The sequence below is a fragment of the Canis lupus genome, chromosome 29 (assembly GCF_048164855.1).
Source record: "Canis lupus baileyi chromosome 29, mCanLup2.hap1, whole genome shotgun sequence".
Lineage (NCBI taxonomy): Eukaryota > Metazoa > Chordata > Mammalia > Carnivora > Canidae > Canis > Canis lupus.
The window spans coordinates 11,338,984-11,365,576 of NC_132866.1; the positions used below are offsets into that span (position 1 = coordinate 11,338,984).

The window sequence follows — 26,593 nt, forward strand, 5'->3', positions numbered from 1 at the left end:
TACAATTACTGGTGCAAAGACAACTGTATCATTCCTAATAGCAATAAAATGGAAGCATCAGTGCTAAACAGTGGGGAAATGTACACTGTATAATAATATATAGTCAATAATGAATGTGGAGTACAACAAAACATGGAAAACAAAATAATACTAAATGCTAAAAGAACACTATAAACACTAATTCTAAAATTGTATTTTCAAATTGATGAGGAAAAAGTGATATAAGTTATATAAAGTAAAGTTCAATCGAGTTCTTAAAATATGTAACAAAACAGATTCTTAATTTTTTTTTTGTCATGAACTCTAGGAAATGTACTCGAACAATTAAAAGCTTTAAATCAATAAGCAACTTACTAGGCCACGTAGTAGGCAGAGTTAGAAAGCAGTAACAGCACATCCACATCTCTGTGAGTAGCATCAATGAGGCTAAACAGACATAGAGGAAATTAAATATTTTCATTTTCATCTGCATTTTCACCAAGATTATTTCTATAGCAGAACAATTTAAAATAAAAGATTGGTTGTGTGTGTGTGGGGAAATCAGTCAGTGAGTCCTATTTTTTAGGTTAAATGTAAATAATCTATCCATTTGGAGGGGGGAAAAAAGGAACCCAATTTGAGAAGGGGGGAGGTTAGTTGTCAGGAAAGGATTGTAGCTGAGGAGAGGTCCCTTCTCAGAGAGCTGTGGCCAAGGAGGTGGGAGGATAGAGGGAAATAAGAATTTGGGGGGGAAAGGGGTTGGGGGTTGGGAAAGAAGGAAAACCCTCACGCTCAGAAGGGAGAAAATGTCTAGATTATCTCACAGAGCCTAACCATAAAAAGGACACTGCACATTAAGGGTATTTTTACACACATATAGAATGCATCTTTTGGGGGAAAAAAAAACACAAAAATAAACAGAACACTGAGGTGCAAAAATGGGACCAAACCCAAGCCACTGTATTTCTTACTCCAGAATAATTTACCTGGCTTTTAAAGAACGAATAAACATTTCCTTATTCTAAGTCCATTTTGCTGTATTTTCCCTCCATTCTCAAATCACATATCAAAGTAAGGGTCAGAAACCAGATGAATGTTGATGAACCCGTTAAACCTACAGCAAAATCTGTATTTTTTAAGATTAATAAAAAGGTGGTCCATGTATAAAATCTACAAATAAGCAGGGCAAGATGTGAACTCAACACTTTTAGTATCTATTATAACAACATTAACTTCCAAACACAAGGCGGAAATCAGTGTCGGTTCTAACATTGGTCTCAAACTTCCACTGTACGAGTGGGTATTGCTCGCTTAGAATCTCATACCTACTTGCCACGATTTACCAAAATGCTACTGAAAAACCAATGGAAAACGGGAGGGAAAAAAAAACATTTATCGATGGAAGTCACGTCCGTCAACTGCGTCAGAATGAGGTCACTGTTTAACGCGTTCTGCGGCGAAAAAGAACCACAATCTGAACCCGCAGTAATTTACATCAGCGGCACCTTGTCGCGGCGAACCTCGGACGGCCTTAACCTAACAAATTCCCCTCGAGTTTCACGTCCAATAATACACCAAAAAATACGACGAATAAGACGCCGGGCCCGCCCCCCGGCCGCCCGCCCCCTGCGCCCGAGCCCGCGGTCCCGGGCCAGGCCGCGCGCCCCGGACCCCGCCGCCCCCGCCCGCCCGCAGAGGTACTTACAGGCGCTGCCGCCACCGGCGCTCCCGCCGAGCCACCGCAATTACGTCACCACACAGATTTTCACAAGAAACAAAGTCTACTTGTACAAGTCAGCGCTGCCTCGTCGCAGCCTCCGATTGGGGCAGTGATATTTACACCAGTCCGACAGGATCCTCAGTCACAAACATTATGTCTTTAACGAAAAGCACTGGGCACGTGACAGGCGGTCAGGAAAAAGGTACCCCCACCCCCACCCCGCGGTTTTACTGGAGCCTCCGCTGCAGTAAATAGTGTCCCTCCCCCCACCCTCCCCGAAGCGCACAACAGACACGATGGTCCACACGGACGAGAAAAGAAAGCCCCCCCGCGTCCTCCCCCGCCCCCCGCGCCCGCAGCCCGCGCGGCTCTACTCGCTCTTGTTCTCCTGCCAGTCAGGCATGCCCTCCTTCCACACGATGAACACGAACACCGCCAGCACCACATGCAGCCCCACCACCGCGACAATGGTCGCGTAAAAGCCACTGTCGTCAGGAGACATTAACAGGAGACTCTGGAAAAGGAGCAATTTGCAGGAAAAATACAAGCCCACAGGAACTTTAACCATGAGTCCTGCGAAAAGGAGAAAAATCTTGAAAGTCGTGGCCAGGCTGCCGCCTTCGGGCTTAGGCTCGGCCGCGTTGCCGGCGGCGTTGCCGGTGGCGTTGGCGGGCCGCTGGGCGGTCGGGGGAGGCCGGTGGGAGCGCGGCATGGTGTCCGTCAGTCGGTCCGCCCGTCCGTCCGTCGAGAAGTCGAAGCTCAGTCAGAGCCGCCCGCACACAAGCTCGCGCCTGCAGCGACTGCGGAGACTGCGGCAACTGCGGCAACTGCAGCGCCAAGCCCCGCCCAGAGACGCCGCTCGCTTCCGGCCGCCCCCGCTGCCGCGGCACGCGCCCAGTGCGCATGCGCGCCCGCCCGCGCCAGCCCGCCCCCGCCTGGCACCCAGTTCGCGCCTGCGGAGGGGAGGCGGAGGGGAGGCGGAGGGGGCGCTGAGGGGCCGCCGTGCCCAGACCCACGGCCGGCCGGACCCCCGCCGGACCTCGCCCACGCCGCGGGGAGGGGCTGTCGCCGCCGCTCGGGGGACGCGGGCTGCCGCGGGCGCCGTGAGCGTCCGTCCCTGTGCTCATGCCCAACAGCCCAACAGAGGCTGCTCTGCTGCCACGGGTGAAGGGCTCATCTACTCGGGGTGGAACTAGCGGGTTCAGGAGGCTTGGGCAAAACCAAGGACGGGCCGGCGGGCGGCCTGAGGGCAGCTGAGCCGTGTGCCTGCTGTCCTTCCACTTTGCAGGCTCGTCCTGCGACCCGCGAGCCCCCAGGCCCCTGTCGTTCGGGGCCGCGGGGCCGGGGAGAGGGGAGGGCCTGGGGGCCGCGGACCGCGGGGGCCTCCGCGCCGGGGGCTGGCCACGGGCGGTCCACGCCGAGCTCGGGGCTGCAACAGACGAGGCCGGCACGCAGCGCGCGGACAGTGCGGGGCCAGCGCCGCTCCGGTCGCGGTCGCGGTCGCGGAGGGAGGCGCAGGGAGCGGGCCACTGCTGCTGCGGCGGGGCTGCGTGCTGGTCAACTGCGGCCACAACTGTTTTTCCGCCAGAGTTAAGCGGCTGGGACTGCAGTGCGGCAAGTCTCTGGCGTAAAATTTACGGGGACGTCAAAAAACACCCAACCATCAAGATAATTTTTAGTGCGGTATTTTAAAAAATCAAAATTGATGCCAGAATATCACAATGAACAGAACACTAACGTTTTAAATAAAGACAGGATCCGACCCTGCACCTGTACAACCCTGCACACTTGCCTCACGCTAACCCTAGCCTTGGGCTCTGTAAAAGTTTATTTACCAAAACACGTAGCTCAACTGGACAAAAAAACACAAAACCCAGTTTTTAAAATGGGCAAAGGATTTCAATAGACTGTGTTCTCTCGAAGATATACAAATGGCCAATAGGCACACGAAAAAATCCTTACTATCCTTTGTCAGTAGGGAAATGCAAATCAAAACGACAGTGAGATACCACTTCACACCCCTTAGGTGAAGTACAACAAAAACAAAACAAAAAATGAGAAAGCAAAAGCAAATATTAGTTGAGGAGGCTGAAAAATTGGAACCCTCCTATGCTGCTGGTAAGAATGTCAAATGGTGCAGTCACTGTGGAAAACAGCTTGATGGTTTCTCAAACATTAAGCACAGAATTACACATGATCCAGCAATTTCCACTCCTAGGTATGTACCCCAAATAAAAATTGGTGTTCAAAACTTGGACGTGATTATTCAGAGTATTACTATTTACAGTAGCCAATAGGTAGAAACAACCTAAATGCCCATCCACGGAGGAAAATAAGCAAAATATGCTATATCCATAGGACAGAATACCACTAGGCTATAAAAAGGAATGAAGTTATGACATATGCCACAGCATGCACCAACCATGAAAACATGATGCTAAGTGGATGAAACCAGTCACAGAAGGTCACATATTATATGATCACATTTATACAAAATGTCCAGGACAGGGACATCTACAGAGACAAAAAAGTAGATCAGTGGTTGTCTGGGCAGAGTGATAGAATAGTGATTGCTAGAAGGTACAGGGCTTTCTTCTGGAATAATGAAAATGTTCTAAAATTCACCATGGTAATAGCTGCATAAGTCTGTGAATATAATAAAAGCTATTTAAAAAAAAGCTATTGAATCATATGCTTTAAATGGATGGATTCTATGGTATATGAATTATATCTTAATAGAAGCTTTTAAAAACATATACACACAACCCAGGAACAAGCAGCTGAGGCAGGCAGGTACCAACTGCTAAAGACCCCCAAGTCCACGGCTGGTTGGCTGGCTCTCTCAGGACCTAAGTTGGCACATTTATTCCCAAAGCTACCTCTCCCTGTCCTCCATCAGGGGCGCCTGCTCTGGGTCCACTGCTCTGGCTCAGTTGATAGACTGTACAAAGGTTCTATAGCAACTCAGCCAAAGAGCTAGTTTCCAAACATCTCCCTTCAAGGGAAAACTGTTCACCATCTGGAAAATCTTTAAGCTTTGCAAATGAAAAATACCAGTGGCAAATTTAAAGAAATTTTAGCAGTATTATAAAGGATGTCAACCACAAAAGAAAGTAGAGGGTTCTTGAAGAACTGTGTAATCAAGATGCAGACACACAGTTAACTTTGGAAATTCAAACGGACACATGATACCCATCAGAGAATAATCCACCTGAGAGGAAAATGTAGTGTATCTGAAGATGATAATAATTCTGTATCTGAAAAAGCATCTACTCTGGAATGAAAGGCAGAAAAGACAAGACTGCTCTGAAACACTGCTGGCTCCTGCTCCAGTTCCTCCACAGCCCAAATGTAAGGCTCCAAACCACATATGCCTCCCAAAGATGCCAACATTGGGGCCAGCCTCAGCATGGCAAAGTGTTTCCCATTACCACAAAGATACCAAGACTATTGATAGGCAGGTCCCAGCCTTCTATCCAAGCCAACAAGCCAAAACATGGCTTTCAAAGTCACTGACTCCAAAGCATTTGCTTCATTTTCTACTCCCTCCACATCATCTTGTCCCACAGCTTCAAAGAAGGCAGTTTCTAGAAATACAGTAATAATGAGAAACACAAAAGGCAATAAAAAACCCTAAAAAGCAGAAAACACCTCAATGTCACATGCAACCACTTCTGGTATAGTCAGTATTAGAGGAGATCCTTCTGAGACCAGAGTGGAAAGTCTCAAACCTGAGCAGTCTGTCCCTGTCACCCAGGAGCAGACCATAGGCACAAGTCTGTGCCCACCCCCCTCGACTCACCCTCAACCCAGTCCTCCTCTTGAGAATCAATACGTCACTTCCTCAGACACTCCCGTTGTCCTGGTTAGCAACAAAGCCTCCGCTTATTTCTCCTTAGACCCAGGTAAGTGTCTGTACTAAAGAGGCAACACAAAGAACCACTCTCCATCAGGCACGGCCTGTGTGTTAGCACCAATAAGACAGGGAAGACAGCATCTCAGCTAATGAGATCTAAGTTGATGGGACAATCTTCAGAATCTCTCAGTGTCCCACAGGACAAAGGTCAAAATATACTCCCAGGTCCAAGACTCTGACACTGGCCTCTTCTGTCCACCAACGAGCATGAGGAAGAAGAGGAGGATGAGGATATTGGTGGTGAATATGCTCTGGCAGGTAAGAGAAACAAAGAGACTCTCTCACAATAGAACTTAGCAATAGACCATCTAAGAAAGAATTAGAAGACAAAACATCTTGCAATAGTGACATGTGAAGAAGAGAGGCAGGGAATCCAGGAACAAGTTGGAAATTAGGAGACTGAGCCACAGGCCCACAGCTGAAGAATTCGAGCAAAGAGATATCCTAAAACAAAGGAATGAAGAAGTAGACCACAACATACACATAGAATTAACAAGGCAGACTCAGCAGAAAGCTCGGGCTCAGACCCACAGCAGCAGAGCTGGGAGCATGAAGGGTTTGAGAATTTAAGGAATATGTAGAGGTCACTAACTCCCCTATGACCATTAGGCACATAAGCCCTGGGCCAGGATGAGACCTACAGGCAAGCCAGCAGGAAATGCAGAATTAAATGAACTTAAAAGCACAGAAAGGTTTCACTATCCATCATGAAATGTGAGACTGCTTGGAAACAGCCACTGGTGATTGGTGGGGGTATCCCCACTTGCTAAAAATGTGATAATGTACTGGAATGTAAAAGCTTATATTGTGGTGAAGGAAGAGAGGGCTCTGCTTTTTTTGGAAAGTTCTCCTCACCTGTATAACCCAAATGAGGCCAACGAGCAAAAGGAAGGATGCAGTGACACTTGCTGTCTAGCATGTGTCTCCATATTCTTCATCAGGAGCTTTACCAAAGAGGATGAGCAGAACACAATCACTGGCTCCCGGTTATCAGAAAGCCAAATTGTATAGTGCACGATTAAAGAAAAATGAGTTCGATTGCTGGGCACTGGAGAGGGGTGGGAGTCAAAAAAAAATCAGAACAAAACAGAAGTAGTTCATCATGTGAATGAAGAAAAGAGAAAACTGGAGTAGGAATCTGGCATATGGGAAGTATGGATTTGGGAATCTAACCACCCAACAAGTTTTCTTAAAGACCTGATAGTAGGAGAGGAGACTGGTCTGGTTTGAGCACTACGTCGGTACAGAGCAGCACTGGTACAATACAGCAGTTGTCCCAGTGAGCCCAGATGCCAGAAAGAAGTCTGGGTGTTTTGATACATGTTTTTCTTAAATGCAAGAGACTTCTACTGATTCTAACAGGAGGGCTTATCTCAGTTCTGTAGCAAGCTTTAAATAGCACAGTAAATACACTTTACATAGTTTTAAACTCCTCATCCAGCACACAACTTGATGTGAGAATTACAGGACTGGAAATCAAATCAGGTGCAATATGACCTTACGAAATGGTAGTCAGCTTTTGAAATAAACCTTTTGGTCTTTCCTTATGTCAATCATCTCCAAAGAAGAAATAAAGGTACTTGATCTAAGGAAGATGATATTGGCAATCTCGACACCTTTAAAAATCTCAAGTTAGGGGATCCCTGGGTGGCTCAGCGGTTTAGCGCCTGCCTTTGGCCCAGGGCGTGATCCTGGAGTCCCGGGATTGAGTCCCACGTCAGGCTCCCGGCATGGAGCCTGCTTCTCCCTCCTCCTGTGTCTCTGCCTCTCTCTCTCTCTATGATAAATAAATAAATCTTAAAAAAAAAAATCTCAAATTAAAACTCAAGCAAAACACAGGAGTGCTACATGCAGTTGTTTCTGAATGGGAATTAAAAGTATGACCTTTTGGGGGGTGCTGCATTAAGCTGTACTGCTGCTATAAAAAATTAAGGTACATGAACGAAAAATTTTTACCAAATGGCTCAAAGGAGCATAGAATTTTTCTGCTAATTTGTGAGGAAAACCTCAGCTCTTATTTTAAGAGTCTGAAAATTGCATCCATACAGTATTGATTATCGAAGTGAAATAATCCATGAAATTAAAGTCATGGAAGATTTCCCAATGAACCTACAGTCAATATTATTTTTTATTTTAATATATAAGTATTATCTTGCGTTCAATTGTTCTTTCAAGCTTGTTTTATGCCCCTTTTATTAAAAACAGATGAAATATAGTAGAAGATAAAATCTAAATAGAGCCATTTTATCCTCAGAGCTTGGTCTAGAATTTTCTGCAATGTTACTGATTCATAATACCAAAGATTATAATGTTAGATTTCAGCCTAAAAGCAAACATTCAATCTGGTAAATAAATTTAGATCCTGCCATTCATTTTGAAAAATGGCTTGAAACTGGTTTTTGGTTTTTGTTTTAAAAATGTTGAGCATTAATTGGCCTATTTATTTGGTGAAAGGCCAGGATACTTTACAACCAATCAAGGTAATTAGCATCACTGCACTTCTTGCTGCACTGTTATGTGCATCAAAACAATAAACCTAGATTTGGGGGTAAAAGGAGAGGCCCAGCTGTGTCCTGTGTTCTACAATTTGGGTTTTTAAAAAATCAAATATTGCTATAAAATCTTTCTCTTCATCACTGAGTTTTTTTTTAATGCCCCCTTAATTTTGCACCCAAGGTGAGTGTCTCAGTCAGTTTGCCTTAGTGACCAGTCCTATATTTGAAAACTGCCATGCATCATGCATCCATGCCCATAGCTTGTGAATGATAGTACTAATTATGATGATGACGTCAGAAATTTAAGCACATTAGTTACCAGGATATCACTCCAACTTACCTGGGGTCACAGTCAATGAGAGCCCAGCCCCCATGGAATTTTTCATCATCAGGCAGCAGTAACTTCATATAACTCTGTAACAGCTGGCTAATTAGTTCCTGGTGGCTTCTCTGATTCTCCTTATGCAAAGCTTCATGCTCTTTCTCCTTGGTAAATATGGAATAAAGATCTTCTGTCACTGGAATGCCTTGCATCAAATCTAGAGTAGAAAGTGTTAATATCTATCATCATCTTAATTTGCTAATACATTTTTAAAAAAACAAAAGCCCTAAAACAATAAAACTCATAAGAAAACATAGGCATGAACCTTGGTGATCTCGGATCAGGCTGATAGGATATTTGAGATATGACTCTAAAATCACGTGCAACAAAAACAACAAAAACAGACACAGTGGATATCATCACAATTAAGAACTGTTGTGTCTCAAAGGGCAAGATCATGAACGTGAAAAGACAACCCACAGAATGGGTGAGAGTATTTACAAATCATCTGACAGCGACTTGTATCCAGAATATATCAAGAATGCCTACAACTCGGTAATAAAAAGACGAGCCAATTTTAAAAGGAGCATAGGATCTGAAGAGACAAGCTCACTTCTTCCTGCTGTAGCATGTAGCTTAAGGTTCACAAAGCTATATAATCCATTCCCCACAGACGGTCAAGACAGACTGGAGACTTCTGGGACACAGGTGCCGACTGCTGGCCTTAGAAGGGGAAGCGGTAAACCTAGGCTGCTACTGGTTTCTTTTCTCTCTCTCTCTCTCTCTCTCTCTCTCTCTCTCTCTCTCTCTCTCATCTTTGAAGAAATCCAGCTTCAAGATTCGGGTGAAGCTGATGCTATGGATGGGTGGACTGAAAGAGGGACACAGAGTCTGGGTTCTCAATGACATAACTGAGCTGCTAGATCAAGCCGTGGAGGAAAGGTATCTTACTTTTCCTTGATTAAACTGCTAAAACCCAGTTTTGAAGTCGACATACAAACTACCTATGGAAAAAACCAAACCTCTTTACACCAGGCTTCTCAAATTTCCTAACTGGCCTGTTTAGGTAGGGATGATATTAGGTGGGATTGGTAGATAAGCATGCCCATTAGAGAGAGGATAAATGCCAGGAAGACGTTAATGTATACTATGGACATATGATAATTATGAGCTAAATCATAATTTAATGAGTTGAAATCGTTTTAGTTTAAACTAATTATCATATTCGGTTCATTCCAATCCTTTTTTGGTTCATTCATAAGCTAGGCTTGCGGCTAATAAAGAGATTAGTAGGAGTGCTATAATGAGTATTGTTGTTAGTTTGTTAGTTTGTGATGCTCAGGGGAGTGGAAGGAGTAGTACAATTTCTAGATCGAAAAGTAAGAATGTGATGGCGACTAGGAAAAACTTTATGGAAAGGGTAAGCGTGCGGACCCCATAGGGTCAAAGCACACTCATAAGGACTTGCCTTGTCTGCGTAGATATTTAGTTTAGGGAGTCAGAAGGCAATTATTACAAGTAGGGATGCTAAGGATACATTGATTATTAGAGTTAATATTATGTTTATTACTTCTTTTCAGAATCAATCTGAAACTGATTGGAAGTCAATTGTACTAATTATACTAAAGAAGTAAGATCCTCATCAGTAAATAGAGACATACAAGAATAGTCAGACTAGGTCGACAAAGTGCCAATATCACGTGGCAGCCTCAAATCCAAAGTGATGGTTTGATGTGAAGTGATAATATAATTGTCAGAGAAAGCAGACAATGAGGAATGTAGAGCCAATAATTACATGTAGTCCGTGGAACCCGGTAGCTATAAAGAAAGTGGAGCTGTAGACTCCGTCAGAAATTGTGAAAGATGTTTCATAATATTCGGAGGCTTGAAGTAGTGTAAAATATAATCCTAGGGAAATTGCAATGAACAGGGCTTGGAGTATATGTTTGCGATTTCCTTCTATGAGGCTATGGTGAGCTCAGGTAATGGGAGACTCTGGAGGCCAGGAGAACAGAGGTGTTAAGCAGTGGGACTTCTAATGGATTTAGGGGAATAATGCCCATGGGCCGCCAGCAACCCCCGAGTTCGGGGGTTGGGGCTAGGCTGGAGTGATAGAAGGCTCAGAAGAATCCTGCGAAGAATACTTCTGATACAATAAATAGGCCCTACCAATTCATGTATGACAAATAATAGATTTAAAAATAGGATTTAAAAAATATTCTCAGAGACCGCAGGACAAGCAACTTTGGTTCTAATCTAGAATGCTCTGCATTCACTTTAATCCTATGAGGTAATACTTTCATGTCATATTGTCAACATATGAAATCCACTGGGCAATCTACCCTCATTTCCTCTTCCAAATAATGATAAGAATTGGTTAGGATAATCCCTAAATCTGATACCCTAATATTATATTCATTCACTTTAAAAAAAAAAAAGATTTTATTTATTTCTTTATGAGAGACGCAGAGAGAGAGGCAGAGACACAGGTTGAGAGAGAAGTAGGCTCTACGCAGGGAGCCTCGATCCCAGGACTCCAGTATCACATCCTGGGCCAAAGGCAGGCTCTAAACCACTGAGCTACCCAGGCGTCCCATTCATTCACTCTTATAGCAAAGGATGGTGTGTTATTCACAGCAAGAACATATGATAAATGTCATATGGGGGGAAAAAAAGACCTCTCATTACATCTCCCAGCCTCAAGTAATGGAAAATCAAATAGAACGTGGAGTTTTAAGCTGATGAGGTTTTAGGAGACCTTATTCCCATATTCCAGGAACCTCACCCCTGCCTTCTGTTACATGAACAACAAACTGACAAATACGTATGGAAATGAGTAATTTCTTTTGTTGCTTCAGCCTAAAAAATTCATCAAATTCTAGTCTTGTAAAAATTTGAATTTGATTTCTTGGGTAAGATGCTGAATATAGAAACACAAGTATATTATAAAACATGAACTATGTTAATGAAGTTGATTTCTGTAAAACACTAGTCACAGAGGAATAACAAATTAAAAAAAAAAAAGGAAGGCATTTATGTTCCTTACCTATAACAGCTTGCCTATAAGCATCCTTAAATCGATTCAGGTAATATCTATTTGCCGAGTTAACCCCATCTTTCATAACTCCTGCTAACTTCCTTTCTCCTGTCCTTGTAAAGTCACCCTGTTAAGGAAAAAGTCATTTTGACAATTGATTCAAACACAAGAATGCTCCCAAAGTCAATGTGGGCTTTCAATACAAGACCAAAATTCTATAGGCTTTTATAATTTCTAAATAATGTAGTTAAAATATCTACTAGTATCTGGCTGTGACCCAAGCACATCAAATAATTAAAATACTATTTGTGTCATCAAGTCTTCATAGTTAGATGCTGCTATAAAGTAAATCCATTCTTGGCAATCTGTCGAATTTCTAGGATCTACAGGTCAAAACTTATTATATAACATACAAGAAGATTTTCAAGCCTCAAAAATCACAAATTTCCAATGTGGGAAAGTGTGGACAGTTCCCTAGAGTTTATTACAATGGGATTTAGCCAGTGCATGTGGATGTGTGTGAATATGGAGAAAGAATAGCAATTTCCGTACTTTACTGCCCATTAAATTGCTGTAGAATGATCCAACGAAGATTTACATTGTTTTGTTACTCTTGCTTTTCACAACGGAGGTGTCAGAGCAAGTCCCTAGATGACAGTGACTTAACTCGAAGTTTGTACCCTTTGACCAACATCTCTCCATTTCCCCCATCCCCTGGCAAGCACCAGTCAACTCTTATTTTTAAGAGTTGATGTGACGTTTTTAGATCATGCAGTATTTGTCTTTCTCTGGCTTAGTTCACTTAACACAATGCCCTCAAGGTTCACCCACATGTTTTCAAAGGCAGCATTTGCTTCTTTTTTACGGCTGAATATTCCATCACTCTCTCACACACACACACACACACACACACTCACTCCAGTTACTCACTCACTCAACATTTATCCACCATTGGACACAGGTTGGTTGTTTTTAGGTCTTGGCTATTGAAAATAATGCTGCAACAAACATGGGAGTGCAGCTATTTCTTTGGGATACTGATTTAATTTCAATATATACCCATAAATAAGATTGTTGGATCATATGGCCATTCTATTTTTTAAATAACGTTCTTAAGTTTATTTTAGAGAGAAAAAAAAAAAAAGAGATCATATGAGTTGGGGGAGGGGCAGAGGGAGAGAATCTCAAGCAGACTCTGCCCTGAGCACAGAGCCTGATGTTGGGCTCAATCCCACCACCTATGAGATCATGACCTGTGCTGAAACCAACAGTCTGATGCTTAACCCATTGAGCCATCCAGGTGCTCCCTGTTCTATTTTTAATTTAAGGACTTTCCATGCTGTTTTCCATGATGGCTGTGCCAATTTACATTCCTGCAAACAATGTACATTTCTCCACATTCTTGCCAATACTTGTTATCTTGTCTTTGGTAACAGCAATTCTAATTAGTATGAGGTGGTTATTTACTGTGGTTTTGATGGGCATTTCTCTGATAATTATTGATGTTGAGCATCTTTTCATGTGTCTATAGGTCATTTGTATGTCTTATTTGGAAAAATGTTCAGGTCCTTTGCCCATTTTCCTAGTCAGATTGTTTTCGTTTTTTGTTATTGAGCTATGGAGTAACTATTATATTTTGGATACTAGCCCCTTATCAGGTTTTGCAAATAGTGTCTCCCATTCCAAAGGTTGTTTTTTTATTCTGTTAATTGTTTCTTTTGTTGTGCTAAAGCTTTGTAGTTAATGTAGTCCCATTTGTTTATTTTTACTCTTCTCATTTATGCTTTTGGTGTCACATCCAAAAAAAAAAAATTACTGCTGAGATCAATGCCTCAGAGCTTTACCCCATGTTTTCTTGTAGGATCAAACTGTAAAGCCTCAGGTCTTACATTTAAATCTTTAATACATTTCAAGTTAATTTTTGTGACATGAGGGCCAAACTTAATTCTTTCACATTGTATCTGGTTTTCCCAGCACCATTTACTTGAAGAGCCTATCTTCCCCTATTGAGTATTTTTAGTTCCCTTGTCAAATATTAGTTCACTGTATATGTGTGGGTTTCTTTCTGAGCTCTCAGTTCTATTCTGTTGGTCTATGAGTCTGGATTTATGCCAGTCTCATATTGTTTTGATTACTATAGCTTTGTAACAAAGTTTGAAGTCAGGGCAAGTGATGCCTTCAGCTTTGTTCTTTCTTTCTCAGGATTGCTTTGGCTATTAAGGGGTCTGTGGGCTCATGAATTTTAGGATCTCTTTTTCTATTTCTGGGAAAAATGCTATTGGAATTTTCATAGGGATTGCATTTAATCTATAGACGGCTTTGGGTATTATGAAAATTTTAACAATATTAATTTTTCTGATCTATGAACACAGGATATCTTTCCATTTGTGTCTTCCTTTCATCACTGTCTTATAATCTTCATTGTACACATCTCTTGCCTTTTTAGTTAAATTTATTCCAAATATTTTTATAGTTTTTGATACAAGTGTCAATAGAATTGTTTTATTTCTTTTTCAGATAGTTTGTTGTTAGTATATAGAAATGCAACTGATTTTCGTATGCTGGTTTTGTATCCTGCAACTTTACTGAATTAACTTGTTCTAACAATTTTCTGGTGGAGTCTTTAGGATTTTTTTTAAGGATAAGATTATGTCATCTGCAGATAATCTTACTTCTTCCTTTCTAATTTGGATGCTTTTTCTTTCTTTCTCTTGCCTGCTTATGCTGGTTAGAATTAAATTACTATCATGAATAGGAGTGGTAAGTGGGCACCCTTGTCTTGTTCCTGATCTTAAAGGGAAAGCGTTTAGCTTTTACCACTGAATATGATGTTATCTGTGGATTTGTCATATATGGTCTTCACTATGTTGAAGTACATTTTCTTCTATACCACATTTGTTGAGAGTTTTTCTCAGGATGTTGAACTTTGTCATATGCTTTTTCTGCATCTACTAAAATGACTATATGACTTTTACCTTCCACTCTATTAATGTGGCATGTCACATTTATTGATTTAAGCATGTTGAACCATCCTTGTATCCCAGAGATAAATTCCACTTGATCATGATGTGTGATCCTTTCAACATGCTGTTGAGTTTGTTTTGTTAGCATTTTGTTGAGGATTTTTGCATCTATGTTGGTCAGAGATCTTGGCCTATAATTGTCTTTTCTTGTAATGAATTGTCTTTGGTATCATGGCCTCATAAAATGAATTTCAGAATGTTCCTTTCCCTTCCACTTTTTGGAAGAATTTGAGAGGGAATTTGAGAGGGAATTATTTCTTCTTTAAATATTTGATAGAATTCACCAGTGAAACCATGTAAGCCCTGGGCTTTTCTTTCTTGGTAGGTTTTGCTTACTGATTCAATCTCTTTACTCCTCACTCACTGGCTCAGATTTCTAATTCTTCAAAGTTCAGTCTTGGTAGGTTGTAAGTTTCTAGAAACTTACCCTTTTCTTCTAAGTTGTCCAATTTGTTGGCATATAATTGTAAAGAGTAGTCACCTGTGATTCTAGGCATTTCTGTGATATCATTTTTTTTTAATCTTTTTTTTTAATCTTTTTTTATTTATTTATGATAGTCACAGAGAGAGAGAGAGAGAGAGGCAGAGACATAGGCAGAGGGAGAAGCAGGCTCCATGCACCGGGAGCCCGACGTGGGATTCGATCCCGGGTCTCCAGGATCGCGCCCTGGGCCAAAGGCAGGCGCCAAACCGCTGCGCCACCCAGGGATCCCTGTGATATCATTTGTAATGACACTTTCATTTATAATTTTGAGTCCTTTTTCTTCTTGATTAGTCTAGCTGAGGCCTGTCAATTTTGTTGATCTCTTTAGAAAACCAACTCTTAATTATATTGATCTTTTCTATTGTTTTTTTTCCCTAGTCTCTCTTTCAAATATTTTTGGTCTAATCTTTATTATTTCCTTCCTTCTGGTAATTTTGGGCTAACTTTCTTCTTTTTCTAGTTCCTTGAGGTGTAAAGTTAGGATGTTTGAGATCTTTCTTTTTTCTTAATTTAGGCATTTATAGCTATAACCCCCCCCCCCTTTTTAAGATTTTATTTATTTATTCACAAGAGACAGAGAAAGAGAGAGGCAGAGACATAGGCAGAAGGAGAAGCAGGCTCCATGCAGGGAGCCCAATGTGGGACTTGATCCGGGGACTCCAGGATCATGCCCTGGGCATGGTGCCAAACAGGAGCCATCCAGGCATCCCCTAAACTTTCCCTTTAGAACTGCTTTTGCTATATCTGGTAAGTTTTGGTATGTTGTGCTTCCATTTTCATTTGTTTCAAGGTATTTTTCTATTTCCCTTTTTGATTTCTTCTTTGACCCATTGATTGTCTAGGAGAGTGCTGTTTAATTACCACATATTTATGAATTTTCCAATTTTCCTGTCACTGATTTCTAGTTTCAAACCACTGTGGTCAGAAAAGATACCTGATATAATTTCTATCTTTTTGAACTTGTTGATACTTGTTCTGTGGTCTAACCTATGATCTGCCCTGGAAAATGTCCCACGTGGGCTTCTAAAGAATGTGTATTCTGCTCTTGCTGGATGAAATGTTCTATATATGTCTGCTGGGTCCATTTGGTCTACAGTCCTATTCAAATTTGCTATTTCCTTATTGATTTTTTGCCTGGATGATCCATTGTGGAAAAGGGGGTATTGGGCAGACCGGGTGGCTCAGCAGTTTAAGTGCTGCCTTCAGCCTAGGATGTGATCCTGGAGACCTAGGATCGAGTCCCACATTGGGCTCCCTGCATGGGGCCTGTTTCTCCCTCTGCCTGTGTCTCTGCCTCTCTCTGTGTCTCTCATGAATAAATAAATAAAATCTTAAAAAAGGGGGGAGGTATTAAAGTCCCCTACTGTTATCATACTGCTATTTATTTCTCCCTTTAATTCTGTTAGTATTTGCTTTATATATGTAGGTGTTCATTTGTCTTTAACCAGTAACTTGTACAATGACTCCTAAAGTCTAATTTCCTTAATTAATAAAAAACTTTTTGATATTTATCACTCAACCAAAGATGGACTATCTTATGCCTGTTGAGACTTGATTTTTGTAAGAAATATCTTGAGATGAACTATTACCTTGAAGGAAAATTAACAGAACTAATTTAAACTAATTCAACCATTTCTTATTTCGTATTGCCCACAGGAGTACTTGGTGACCAATAAGTATAGTTCACATTTAAATTAAGTTCTGTGGTGCACCTGGGTGGCTCAGTCAGTCAAGCATCTGTCTTTGGCTCAGGTCATGATCCCAGGATCCTGAGACTGAGCCCCGTATCAGGCTCCCTGCTGTATGGGGTGCCTGCTTCTCCCTCTCCCTCTCCCTCTGCCCCTCCCTTCAGCCTTCAGCTGGTGCTCTCTCACTCTCTCTTGTGCACACTAATAAATTTTTTTAAATAAAAAATAAATTAATTAAATTCTGTGAAGGTTAGCTCTGTAGGATCTTCAAAAGACTTATTCATAACAACCAGGAAAAGATAATAAAACATTTCTTCAGCATTTACTGTGTGCCAGGGAATGGTCTAATTCCTCACATGCATTAACTCATATAATCCCATGACAATCTTCAAGTGTGTCTAGTATTATCCTGTTTTACAAATGAAGAGACAGACACAAAGCTAGTAAGGGGCAGGGTTGGGATTCAAATTCAGGGGAGGCAAAGTATCATACTTAGGAACCAAATTCTACCAATAGACATGTTTTATCTATGTAACATCTTAAAAACCGACTATTTCACATGAAATTCCAAATTTCCAAACTCCCTTGAAATACTGGAAGATCTGGCAACACTGGGCCTCTGTCCCCATACAGAAGCAGTAGAACAGCGCCCTTCAGAGACAGATGCTCTTCCTTAGGTCTGTACCCATGGCCTCCTTTCATCTAATGGGTGGCCACCTTACCTGGCCCCAGCAGAATCTGAATATGTGACCCCTGCCTGAGCCAAACATTCCAGAAAGGAGTCAAATACACAGATTACCATCTGTAGCCCAAATATCTTTCTCTCAAAAATAAAGTTGGCTTAACACCCCATCCTGTGTCCCATAGAATGACCCACAGCAGCTACTATCGACGTTCACCTTCAGAGCAGCGGTCCCCGCGTACTGCCTGCTGATGGAGTCACCGTTGTTGGCCCACATTATCTGATAGATCCGATTGCACTTCACAGGCAGTGGCTGTTCTGGGGGCATCACACCTAGTTTTTTCAGCTAAAATTAACACATTGGTGGATTAGCTACATATAAATCAGGAAACCATAACATAAGATACACACCATGGAAAGAGGAAGCATGTTCACATACCTTTTCAGACTCTTAAATAAAAGAAATGGTGTTTTCAGACTTTTCCAAAATAAAGCACAACTGAGAGATAGTTTTATCAACTGCTACACATAATTAAGTAGAATGAAATATTTATACTGTTCTGATGTACTTTTTAATTATTACATATTTGGTCTTTGTTTTAAATTTGGCTATGAAGTGAAACTATCAAAAAAGCCTACTGAGACGACAATAATATTAGCAGTAGCAGAGCAACAAGTGCCCAGTAAGTGTGAACTCTGTGCTGAGGCTGGGGTTCAAAGAGCTTTTTTAATACAAATTATCTCATTTACTCCTCATAACCCGCTGCAATCAATACTCTTATTATGTCCATTTTAAGGATGAAGAGATAGAAGTTTAGAGATGTTGAGCTTTTTGCATGGGGTCAACACCTAATATGTTGTGGAGCCACAGTTTACACTCAAAATCTGGCTGCTTGAGTGCAATGTTAGAAGGAACAGACTCATGGTCTCAAAAAACAGTCACTACATTCTATCCAAAACGCCCAAAAACTGTGCTAAGAATTTCCACCTTGAAAATTCATTACTCTTGGGGATGCCTGGGTGGCTCAGCAATTGAGTGTCTACCTTTGGCTCAGGGCATGATCCCAGGTCTGGGGATTGGGTCCCACAGTGGGCTCCCTGCAGGGAGCCTAGTTCTCCCTCTGCCTATGTCTCTGCCTCTCTCTCTCTCTCTCTCTCTCTCTCTGTGTGTGTGTGTCTCTCATGAAAAAATAAACTTTTAAAAATCTTAAAAAAAAAAATTCATTACTCAGGTGATAGGGGGTGAAAGATCTAAAAGGGGACACTGAGTAACAGATGTTAGGGCTACAGGAAGCAGCTGCCACCAACTGGGGGGTAGAGAGTAAAGGCTGGTTTCTTAGGTGCCAAAGGAGGCAACAGTGACAGAGAAGGCACTACGAGGGCTATGACACAGGTGACAAAGCTTGCCCCCTTCCTCCTCCTCCTGCTTCACTGTCTTCCTTTGGCAGCTGGTACTAGCAGAGCCTAACACAAAGGCAGCTGGCTGAGCAGAAAGTGCTGGAGACCTTCAGGCCCCAATACATAAGGCAGGATTTGGAACTGAGAGAAAAAAGGTGTGTGACCACACAGCGCCACCCAATCAACACTGAAATGTTGGGCCTCACATTTTTGAAACGAGTTCTTAAGAAAATGCCACTTAATTCAACTTATTTCTAGTGAAGGTTGTACTTTCCAGGTTTCAATGTCACGAGAATGCCTATATGCTGTAAATGTTCTACAGAAGAAAGATTTTAGTTTTTTGTTCACATGTGGAAAAAAATTAGAAATGAATAGTTACAATCTAATAGACCCCCAATTACCTGCTGTTCCATGACCACTCGGGCGATGGCGGCTTGAACCACATTGGTGCGATCCAGGCAGTCCATGCAATTGACTCGAAAAATTCCTTCTTGTTTACATATTACCCCAGCTTGATCAACCCTTTTTAAAAATAGTATGGGATTATTATACAATATAAAATACCTTAATAAGGTTTTCAAAAACCACAATTCTTTAGAGTATAGCAATAACAACAGCAGCACTGGCTATTCATTTGTTTGGAATGTTATGTGACAGGCATCACTGAGTACTTTGTAGATACTGTTACTCATTTACACAGTAACTTCATAAGACAGACATTATTATATCTGTTTTGAAGAAAAATAAAACTGAGGTGCAGAATGACTTGTCCCAAGTCTCACAACTACTAGGTAGAGCTGACACAACCCCCAAATTATGCTCGTCTATGTTAAAGCCAGAAGGCGCTTTAAATCACCATCCTGTCCCTCCCTTTTGACTCCGAGGAGAAACACACCTAAATGCATCTAGCTTGAACAAAGTCACTTTACCACTTGGTGAGGAGTCCTGCAGCATGCCTTGTGCATCTAATTTCTCTGGCCACCTGTTGCCTTAAAGTCTAATAGAATGTTCTCTCCTATGCTTTAAGCCAATTTCTTATTCCTACATATCCCTCCTGCAGTCTGAGAATCATCTTCCTTCTCTGATAATTCTGAAATGCCTGCAAACTGAGACCAAGTACCCCAATGCCATGTTAGGAATGCTAAGAAAGAAGACAAAGAGGAAATACAGACTATGGAGCATTAGAGGGAATTAAAGAACAGCCATAGTGCATGCCATTCCATCTTGCCTGACCACCTGACACCTTTTCCCTGTTTAAAGCTAACACTGCCTAATGACACACACTCTCTTGTAAAGAACAAGAACTGGGGAGCAAAACAAGAAAAATAAAAATGCTTTTCCAGCTTGCTATTATTTTAATGCTTAGTAGTGCCAAATACATATGATTTCACAGACCAAGAGTTTGTCAAATTGACTTATGAAATACCTACCAACACCACTTCATGTCAAGAATAATGTCATAAATGGCGTCTGTTAGTGTTTGAACATTCTCAAACTTCATTCCGCGGCTAAAATACATGCCAAAAGAAAAAAAAATCTTTAGGAACTGGGCCTTTTTTTTTCCTTTCTTTCTTTTTTAGCTTAAGATACAATATTTAAAGTAGCTTGGAAAATTTTTTAAGTTAAAAATTTAAACATTTATTGCTTTAAGTACTACTATAAATTACATAGGCAACTATATACATGCTTACAATTAATCTGCATTGTGAAGGAAAATATATTTAAGAATACACTAAAACCTATTGCAGGAATCAGAAGCTTCTTTCCCCACCAAATCTTCAATACGCCTGGGTAAGCGAACCTACATTAGAGCAAGTATTATGACAAAAGAACCTGGCTTTCAGAATACACATAGGTTAAAGTTACCATCAAAATGATTCACCAGTTGTTTTTCCAGAGCAAACTCTAGTAAAGTCTGTCCATAGGGAAAGAAGTACTATTAATATAGTATAAAGATGAGACAACAATGATTTTTAAATAAGGAGACTCAATTACTTTTGCCAGGCTTGGACCCAAGCAGAAAAGAAATCCTCCAGACGTTCTTTGAGTGATAGAAGGAAAAATGGAACTCTCCATCTACACGTTCTTTTGTGAAAGAAAGTCTAAATATTTCAGGAACAACTAAATTTTTAGCCAAAATAAAGCTCATATGAAAATTAAAACTAAGTAACAACAAGAAGTTTTTCTGCCCAAAGGAAGAGGAGAAGCTAAAGTCACTGTGGCAGCACATACCACAAACAATGGAACTGATTAAAACTCCCACCAGGAAGCCCTCTTACCAGTGCTCATGGAAGTCAAATGAGACATAAGTGAGGTGTGAGCTGTTGAAGAGTAACACTTGCTTCAGGTAAGCATCGCCAATAATTTTCTCCCTGCCTGTCTGGTCCACCAAGTTAATAATAACCTGTGAGAGTAAGGAAAAACAAGTTCAGTTTAATCAGGTGTTAAAAACTCAATATGGTCTTTAATCAATTTATTTGGAATTACGTTTTAGAAATATTTTATAGTCATAATTAGAAATTTATCCACTCAAGCATCAATTTTTTCCCATAAAATTAGATTTTCACTTGTTACATTTAGGTGTATGAGAATCACGTCAACAGCATTAATAGCTTTTTTATGCATTATGTATTTGCAATAACCCATTAGAGTACATGATAAAAACCAGGTCCTTTGTCATAGCATGTGTTTAAATTATTTAGAATAATTTTTAAAGACATATACAAGACCTACCTATGGACACTATAAAACTTTGCTGAAATACATAAAAGAAAATCTGAGTAAATGGAAAGATACATTATGGTTCCAGATAGCCAGATATTGTAAAGATGCCAAGTCTCCCCAGATGAATCTAAATATTCAACAATCCCAATTAAAATTTGATCAGGATCTTTCTATGGAGCTGACAAGTTACTTCTAAAGTTCATCTGGAAGGATAAAGTTCTGAAAACTAATGTGGAAAAAGTTCTGAAAACTAATAATAAAAGAGGACCTATTGAAGAGTAAAACATACTCTAAGTCTATAGCAATTAAGATGGTAGTACTTATGTAGAAACAGATGAAGGACCTATAAAAGAGGACAGCTTAGAGACAGACCTATGTACACCGAGGAATCTAAAACAGGATAACAATACCATTCTGGGAGAAATACAAAATATTCTATAAATAGTACTGGAATAATCGTCTGCCCATATTGTGGGGGGAAAACTTAGACTAGCTCCCTAGTTAACATGTAAGTTATAGATGCATTAATGACCTAAATATTTTTAAGTTATAAAAAAGCTAGAAGAATATTTGGGGCGATCTTTCCATAACTGTAGGACAGGACAGGACTTTCTAAGCATAGATAAAAACCAGAGGCATAAAGAAAAAGATGGACAAATGTGACAACATAAAAATCTGGAACCTCTATACCTGATGACAATACAAGTAAGCAAAGGTAAAACAACAGAACAAAAAGAAATAAAGAACTATAACATAAAACCAATTAATATGTAAGAATGCTATAAATTCAGTAAGAAAAAAAGAATAAACGATACAGAGGAAATTCACAGGAGAAAATATATAGAGTCAATAAACATGAAGTTACAATTTTGTTAATAATCAGAGAGACAAACCAAGAAACAGATTCTGACTATAGAGAACAACAAACTGATGGTTACTGGAGGGGACATGGGGGGGACAGGAGAAATAGGTGATGGGAATTAAGGTGTGTACTTGTTTCGATGAATACCAAGTATTGTATGGAAGTGTTGTATAGAAGTGTTGAATCACTATCTTATACACCTGAAACTAACAATATATTGTATGTTAACTGGAATTTATTTTTTTAAGATATTATTTATTTATTCGCGAGACACACTGAGAGGCAGAGACATGGGCAGAGGGAGAAGCAGGCTCCCCAGAGGGAGCCCAATACGGCACTTCATCCCAGGACTCCGGGATCCTGACTGGAGCCAAAGGCAGACGCTCACCACTGAGCTGCCCAGGCATCCCAACCAACTGGTATTTAAACAAAAACTTTTTTTAAACCCCAAGGAAATACAAATTTATAACAGAAAACTAGTTTTCATCTATGTAAAAGCAAAAATTGAATCCTGAATAGAGTCAGCATTGGTGAATATATGGGGAAATGAGCACTGGCTCCAGTTGCTGACAGAATAAACTCTTGTGATCTCTTTGGGAACATCAGAGTGGTAGGTATCACGTTTAAATGCATACTGTTTGATCTAGCCATCCTACTTCTAGAAATATATTCTATAAAGCACATGAGTGTCCCATAATATATGAACATTGTTTTCTGGAAAATTTTTACATAAGCAAAACTACAGACTAAGGGTCCACCAATAGAGAAATAGAGAAAAAGCAGCCATGAAATATTAAGTGAAAAGTTACAGAATAGTATATATGGTACAGCCCCCTTTTGGCTTGATTTTATGTGTGTAAATATGCATGTGTCAAGATGGTTTTTGCTGCAACTGACAAATCACTGACTCAGATCTTAGAACAAGAAGTCTGGAGGTTGCATGTTTCCAGAATTGCTTAATTCAGTGGTACCAGTACCAAATCTTTCCATCTTTTCTGCCGTCCTTGGCATACTGGCCAGTTCTCAGGCTAAGTTCACTCACAGTTTCGACACAGCCGCGGCAGTACGTCAAATCCAGACACAACTACCACGGAGGGACTGCTGGTTCCCGTATCTCTTTTTTATTAGAGCAGGAAATCAATCCCCGAAGCTTCCCGGCAGACTTCCCTCATGTCGTACCTCACTGGTCAAACTGCCAATGAATACACACAGGCCAGTGCCTAAACCAATCACTGGCAATAGGAACAGTGGTGCCATCCTGACTGAGGCAGACTGACATGCAGGTCCACCTGTCTGAGAACAGTGACCCAGAGGATGCGGGTAGATAAGGGAGCATTTCTAGGGTACTGTTAGAAAGGAAGAGGGGTCTGCTCAGTACATACACTGATAAAACTGATGTGTACAAACAGGTTTTGAAAGTCAACACAGAGTAGGGATGAGGGTGATGAGAGGTTATTTCTTCCAATTCCTTCATACATCTCTGTATTGTTACAATTCTCACAATGATTACAGGTTAACATTTTTAAGAAGTTTTAATTTATTTTTTAGTAATCTCTATACCCAACATGGGGCTCAAACCCATGATCCCGTGATCAACAATCACAGGCTCCTCCAGCTGAGCCCTCCAAGTGCCCCTATATATTAACATCTAAACAGTGGTTTATTCTCTGTAATGCTAGTTATAATTAGCATATTATCAGCAATTACATATTGCTGATACATGAACTTAACTCACATTGTAAAAAGTTCAAATGTAGATAAAGGTCAAATCCTTCCTCACTGCAACCCAGACCCACAGCCTTCCCTGGAGTTACACTGGTGGGCAGTGGTAGGTTCTCTTTTAGCCCATATAAAAGTATGCTTATATAAACGTGCACTCCATAGATGTGTGAGAACATATATATATGGAAAAGAATTACATGTATATAAATAATACGCTTTTGTTTGGTGGGTTTTAAATGGCAACACACCATATGCTGTTACACAGTCTATTCTCATTCTACTATGTGATTTTAAGGTCTTTCCATGCTAGTATACACAGATCTACCTCATTTCTAAGCAACTGTATTCAACATTTTAAATGTGCCATACTTTATTCTGTTGACCTTCTGAAGAACAGGTTACTTTGATGCTGCAATAAATGTTCTTGTACATGCCTCCTGGATTGAACACGTGTTTCTCTCAGGTAGATTTTTAGAAATTTTTTTATTAGAGTTCCTGTTGTTCCACATCCTTATTAACAAAACTTGGCATATACTATCTTTTCATTGTAGTCATTGTGGTGTGTAAGTTGTTTTAGTTTGCATTTCCCCAATGGCTGATGAAGTGGAACACCCTTCATATGCTTTATTGGCATGTTAAATATACTTTTTCAGGAACATCTGCTGAAATCTTTTGTCCAGTTTTCTTTTAGGACATATATCCTTTTTTTTTTTTTTTTTTTTTAGGGTTTTATAAGAGGTTTTTTTTTTTTGTTTTTTGTTTTGTTTTGTTTTTTTAACAACTCTAGATAGGAGTCTTTTGTCCTAGTTATGTATTTAAAAATCTGAAATATCTGGGCAGCCTGGGTGGCTCAGCGGTTTGGCGCTGCCTTCAGCCCAGGGTGTAATCCTGGAGACCTGGGATTGAGTCCCACGTCGGGCTCCATGCATGGGGCCTGCTTCTCCCTCTGCCTGTGTCTCTGCCTTTCTCTCAAGAATAAATAAATAAAATCTTTAAAAAAAAAAAATCTGAAATATCTTCTCCTACTTTGTGAATTGCTATTGTTCTCTTAGCAGTGACTTTAAATAACAGAAGTTCCTTATTTTTTAAAAAAGATTTATTTATTTGAGAGAGAGTAGTGTGAGGGAAGAGAGAAGCAGTAATCTCTATACCTAATGTAGAGCTTGAACTCACGACCCCAAGATCAAGAGTCACATGCTCTCTGGACTGAGTTAGCCAAGCACCCCCAGAAATTCTTTATTTTAATAGTCTAATTTATTAATTTTTTCATCATGGTTGGTGATTTTAGTCCTAAGTTTAACACAGTTTCAATAAATAAATGATAAAACTTCAATAAAGGTTAAAAATTTAGTAAAGTTAAATGTATTGATATTTTCTCATCAAGTTAGCACTTTTTAAGTAATGATTAAGACCTGAGGTCAAAAAGATGTTCTAGGGGCACCAAAGTGAGGCTGAGCTAAGGTCCTGAGTCTTAAAAAAAAAAAAAAAAAAAAAGACCTTCCATATTTTCCTTTAGAAGGTTTATGGTTTAATTTTCTTTTTTTTAAAGATTTTTTTTTATTTATTCATGAAAGACACACAGAGAGGCAGAAACATAGGCAGAGGGAGGAGCAGGCTCCACTCAGGGAACCTGATGTGGGACTCGATCCCGGGACTCTGGGATCATGCCCAGAGCCAAAGGCAGACACTCAACCACTGAGCCACCCAGGGGTCCCCTATGGTTTAACTTTTCACATTCAGGTCCATATCTACCAGAAAGTGATTTCTGTATATAATACATAGATAGATATCAAAAAGCAAAACTATTTGGACTAACAATATACGCATATTTTATTTTGATTGATAATACCATTTGAAACAGCTGTACCAACACATTTCCATTAGTAATGTGTGAGTTTTCATTTCCTCAATTACCTGCCTTTTTTGCTTATCAAACATTATAATTTCTTTCATCTGAGGGTTTGCTTTTTATTTTCCTGCTCAGCTTTCTTTGGGACTGCACAAAATTTATATATTAATTTTGGAAGAACTGACACCTATTCAGTAGTAGTCCCTTGTTCCGGGAACATGGTATTTTCTCTCCATTTATTCAGTTTTTCTTTTGTGTTCTTTAGTCATTCTTCCTCCCACCCCCCGCCTCCATACACATGCTACCTTTTTTGTATGTTTATTGGGTTTTAGGTAATTTCTTCTTTCTTTTTGTTGAAGACTGTCAGAAAAATGCATCCTATAGCATTACACATTCAGACTGCTCATTGCTAATGGATAAGACTTACTGATTATTCTATATGAATCTTGTATCTGAAACCTGGTCATCTTATTGAACTTGGAATTTTCTTAACAGTTTTCACTTGATTTTAGTCTACATGATCATATTCCTACACATGAAAGATGGGTAGAGAAAAAAAGGATACTGAGAGATACACTAATATCTTCAGGAGGTGCAACTATGTTGTACAAAGAGATGGCTTTCATTTCTTACTCTAGATACTCTTGGCCTGTAATAATGAACCAGCAGTAGACTAATCTCTTATCTAAAAA

General features: G+C 40.3%; 2 protein-coding genes across 5 annotated transcripts in view; both read right to left on the bottom strand.

Annotated features, from left to right (window-relative positions):
* The window catches only part of INPP5F (inositol polyphosphate-5-phosphatase F), an 87,242-nt gene that overhangs the window by 5,985 nt on the left and 54,664 nt on the right, over positions 1-26,593 (bottom strand). For all 4 annotated transcript variants that reach the window (XM_072805098.1, XM_072805096.1, XM_072805097.1 and 1 more), the window contains 7 exons: positions 21,024-21,148; positions 20,175-20,252; positions 19,146-19,266; positions 17,564-17,692; positions 11,479-11,596; positions 8,451-8,649; positions 355-426 (listed from right to left, as the gene is read on the bottom strand). In XM_072805098.1, the coding sequence (XP_072661199.1) occupies positions 355-426; positions 8,451-8,649; positions 11,479-11,596; positions 17,564-17,692; positions 19,146-19,266; positions 20,175-20,252; positions 21,024-21,148 (842 nt within the window). The remainder of the gene's footprint in view (positions 1-354; positions 427-8,450; positions 8,650-11,478; positions 11,597-17,563; positions 17,693-19,145; positions 19,267-20,174; positions 20,253-21,023; positions 21,149-26,593) is intronic.
* Positions 2,190-3,330, bottom strand: LOC140620776 (uncharacterized; the record flags this gene model as incomplete). Its single annotated transcript, XM_072805102.1, has 1 exon — positions 2,190-3,330. A coding segment is annotated over one exon (1,005 nt), but the record flags the coding sequence as incomplete, so codon positions are not given.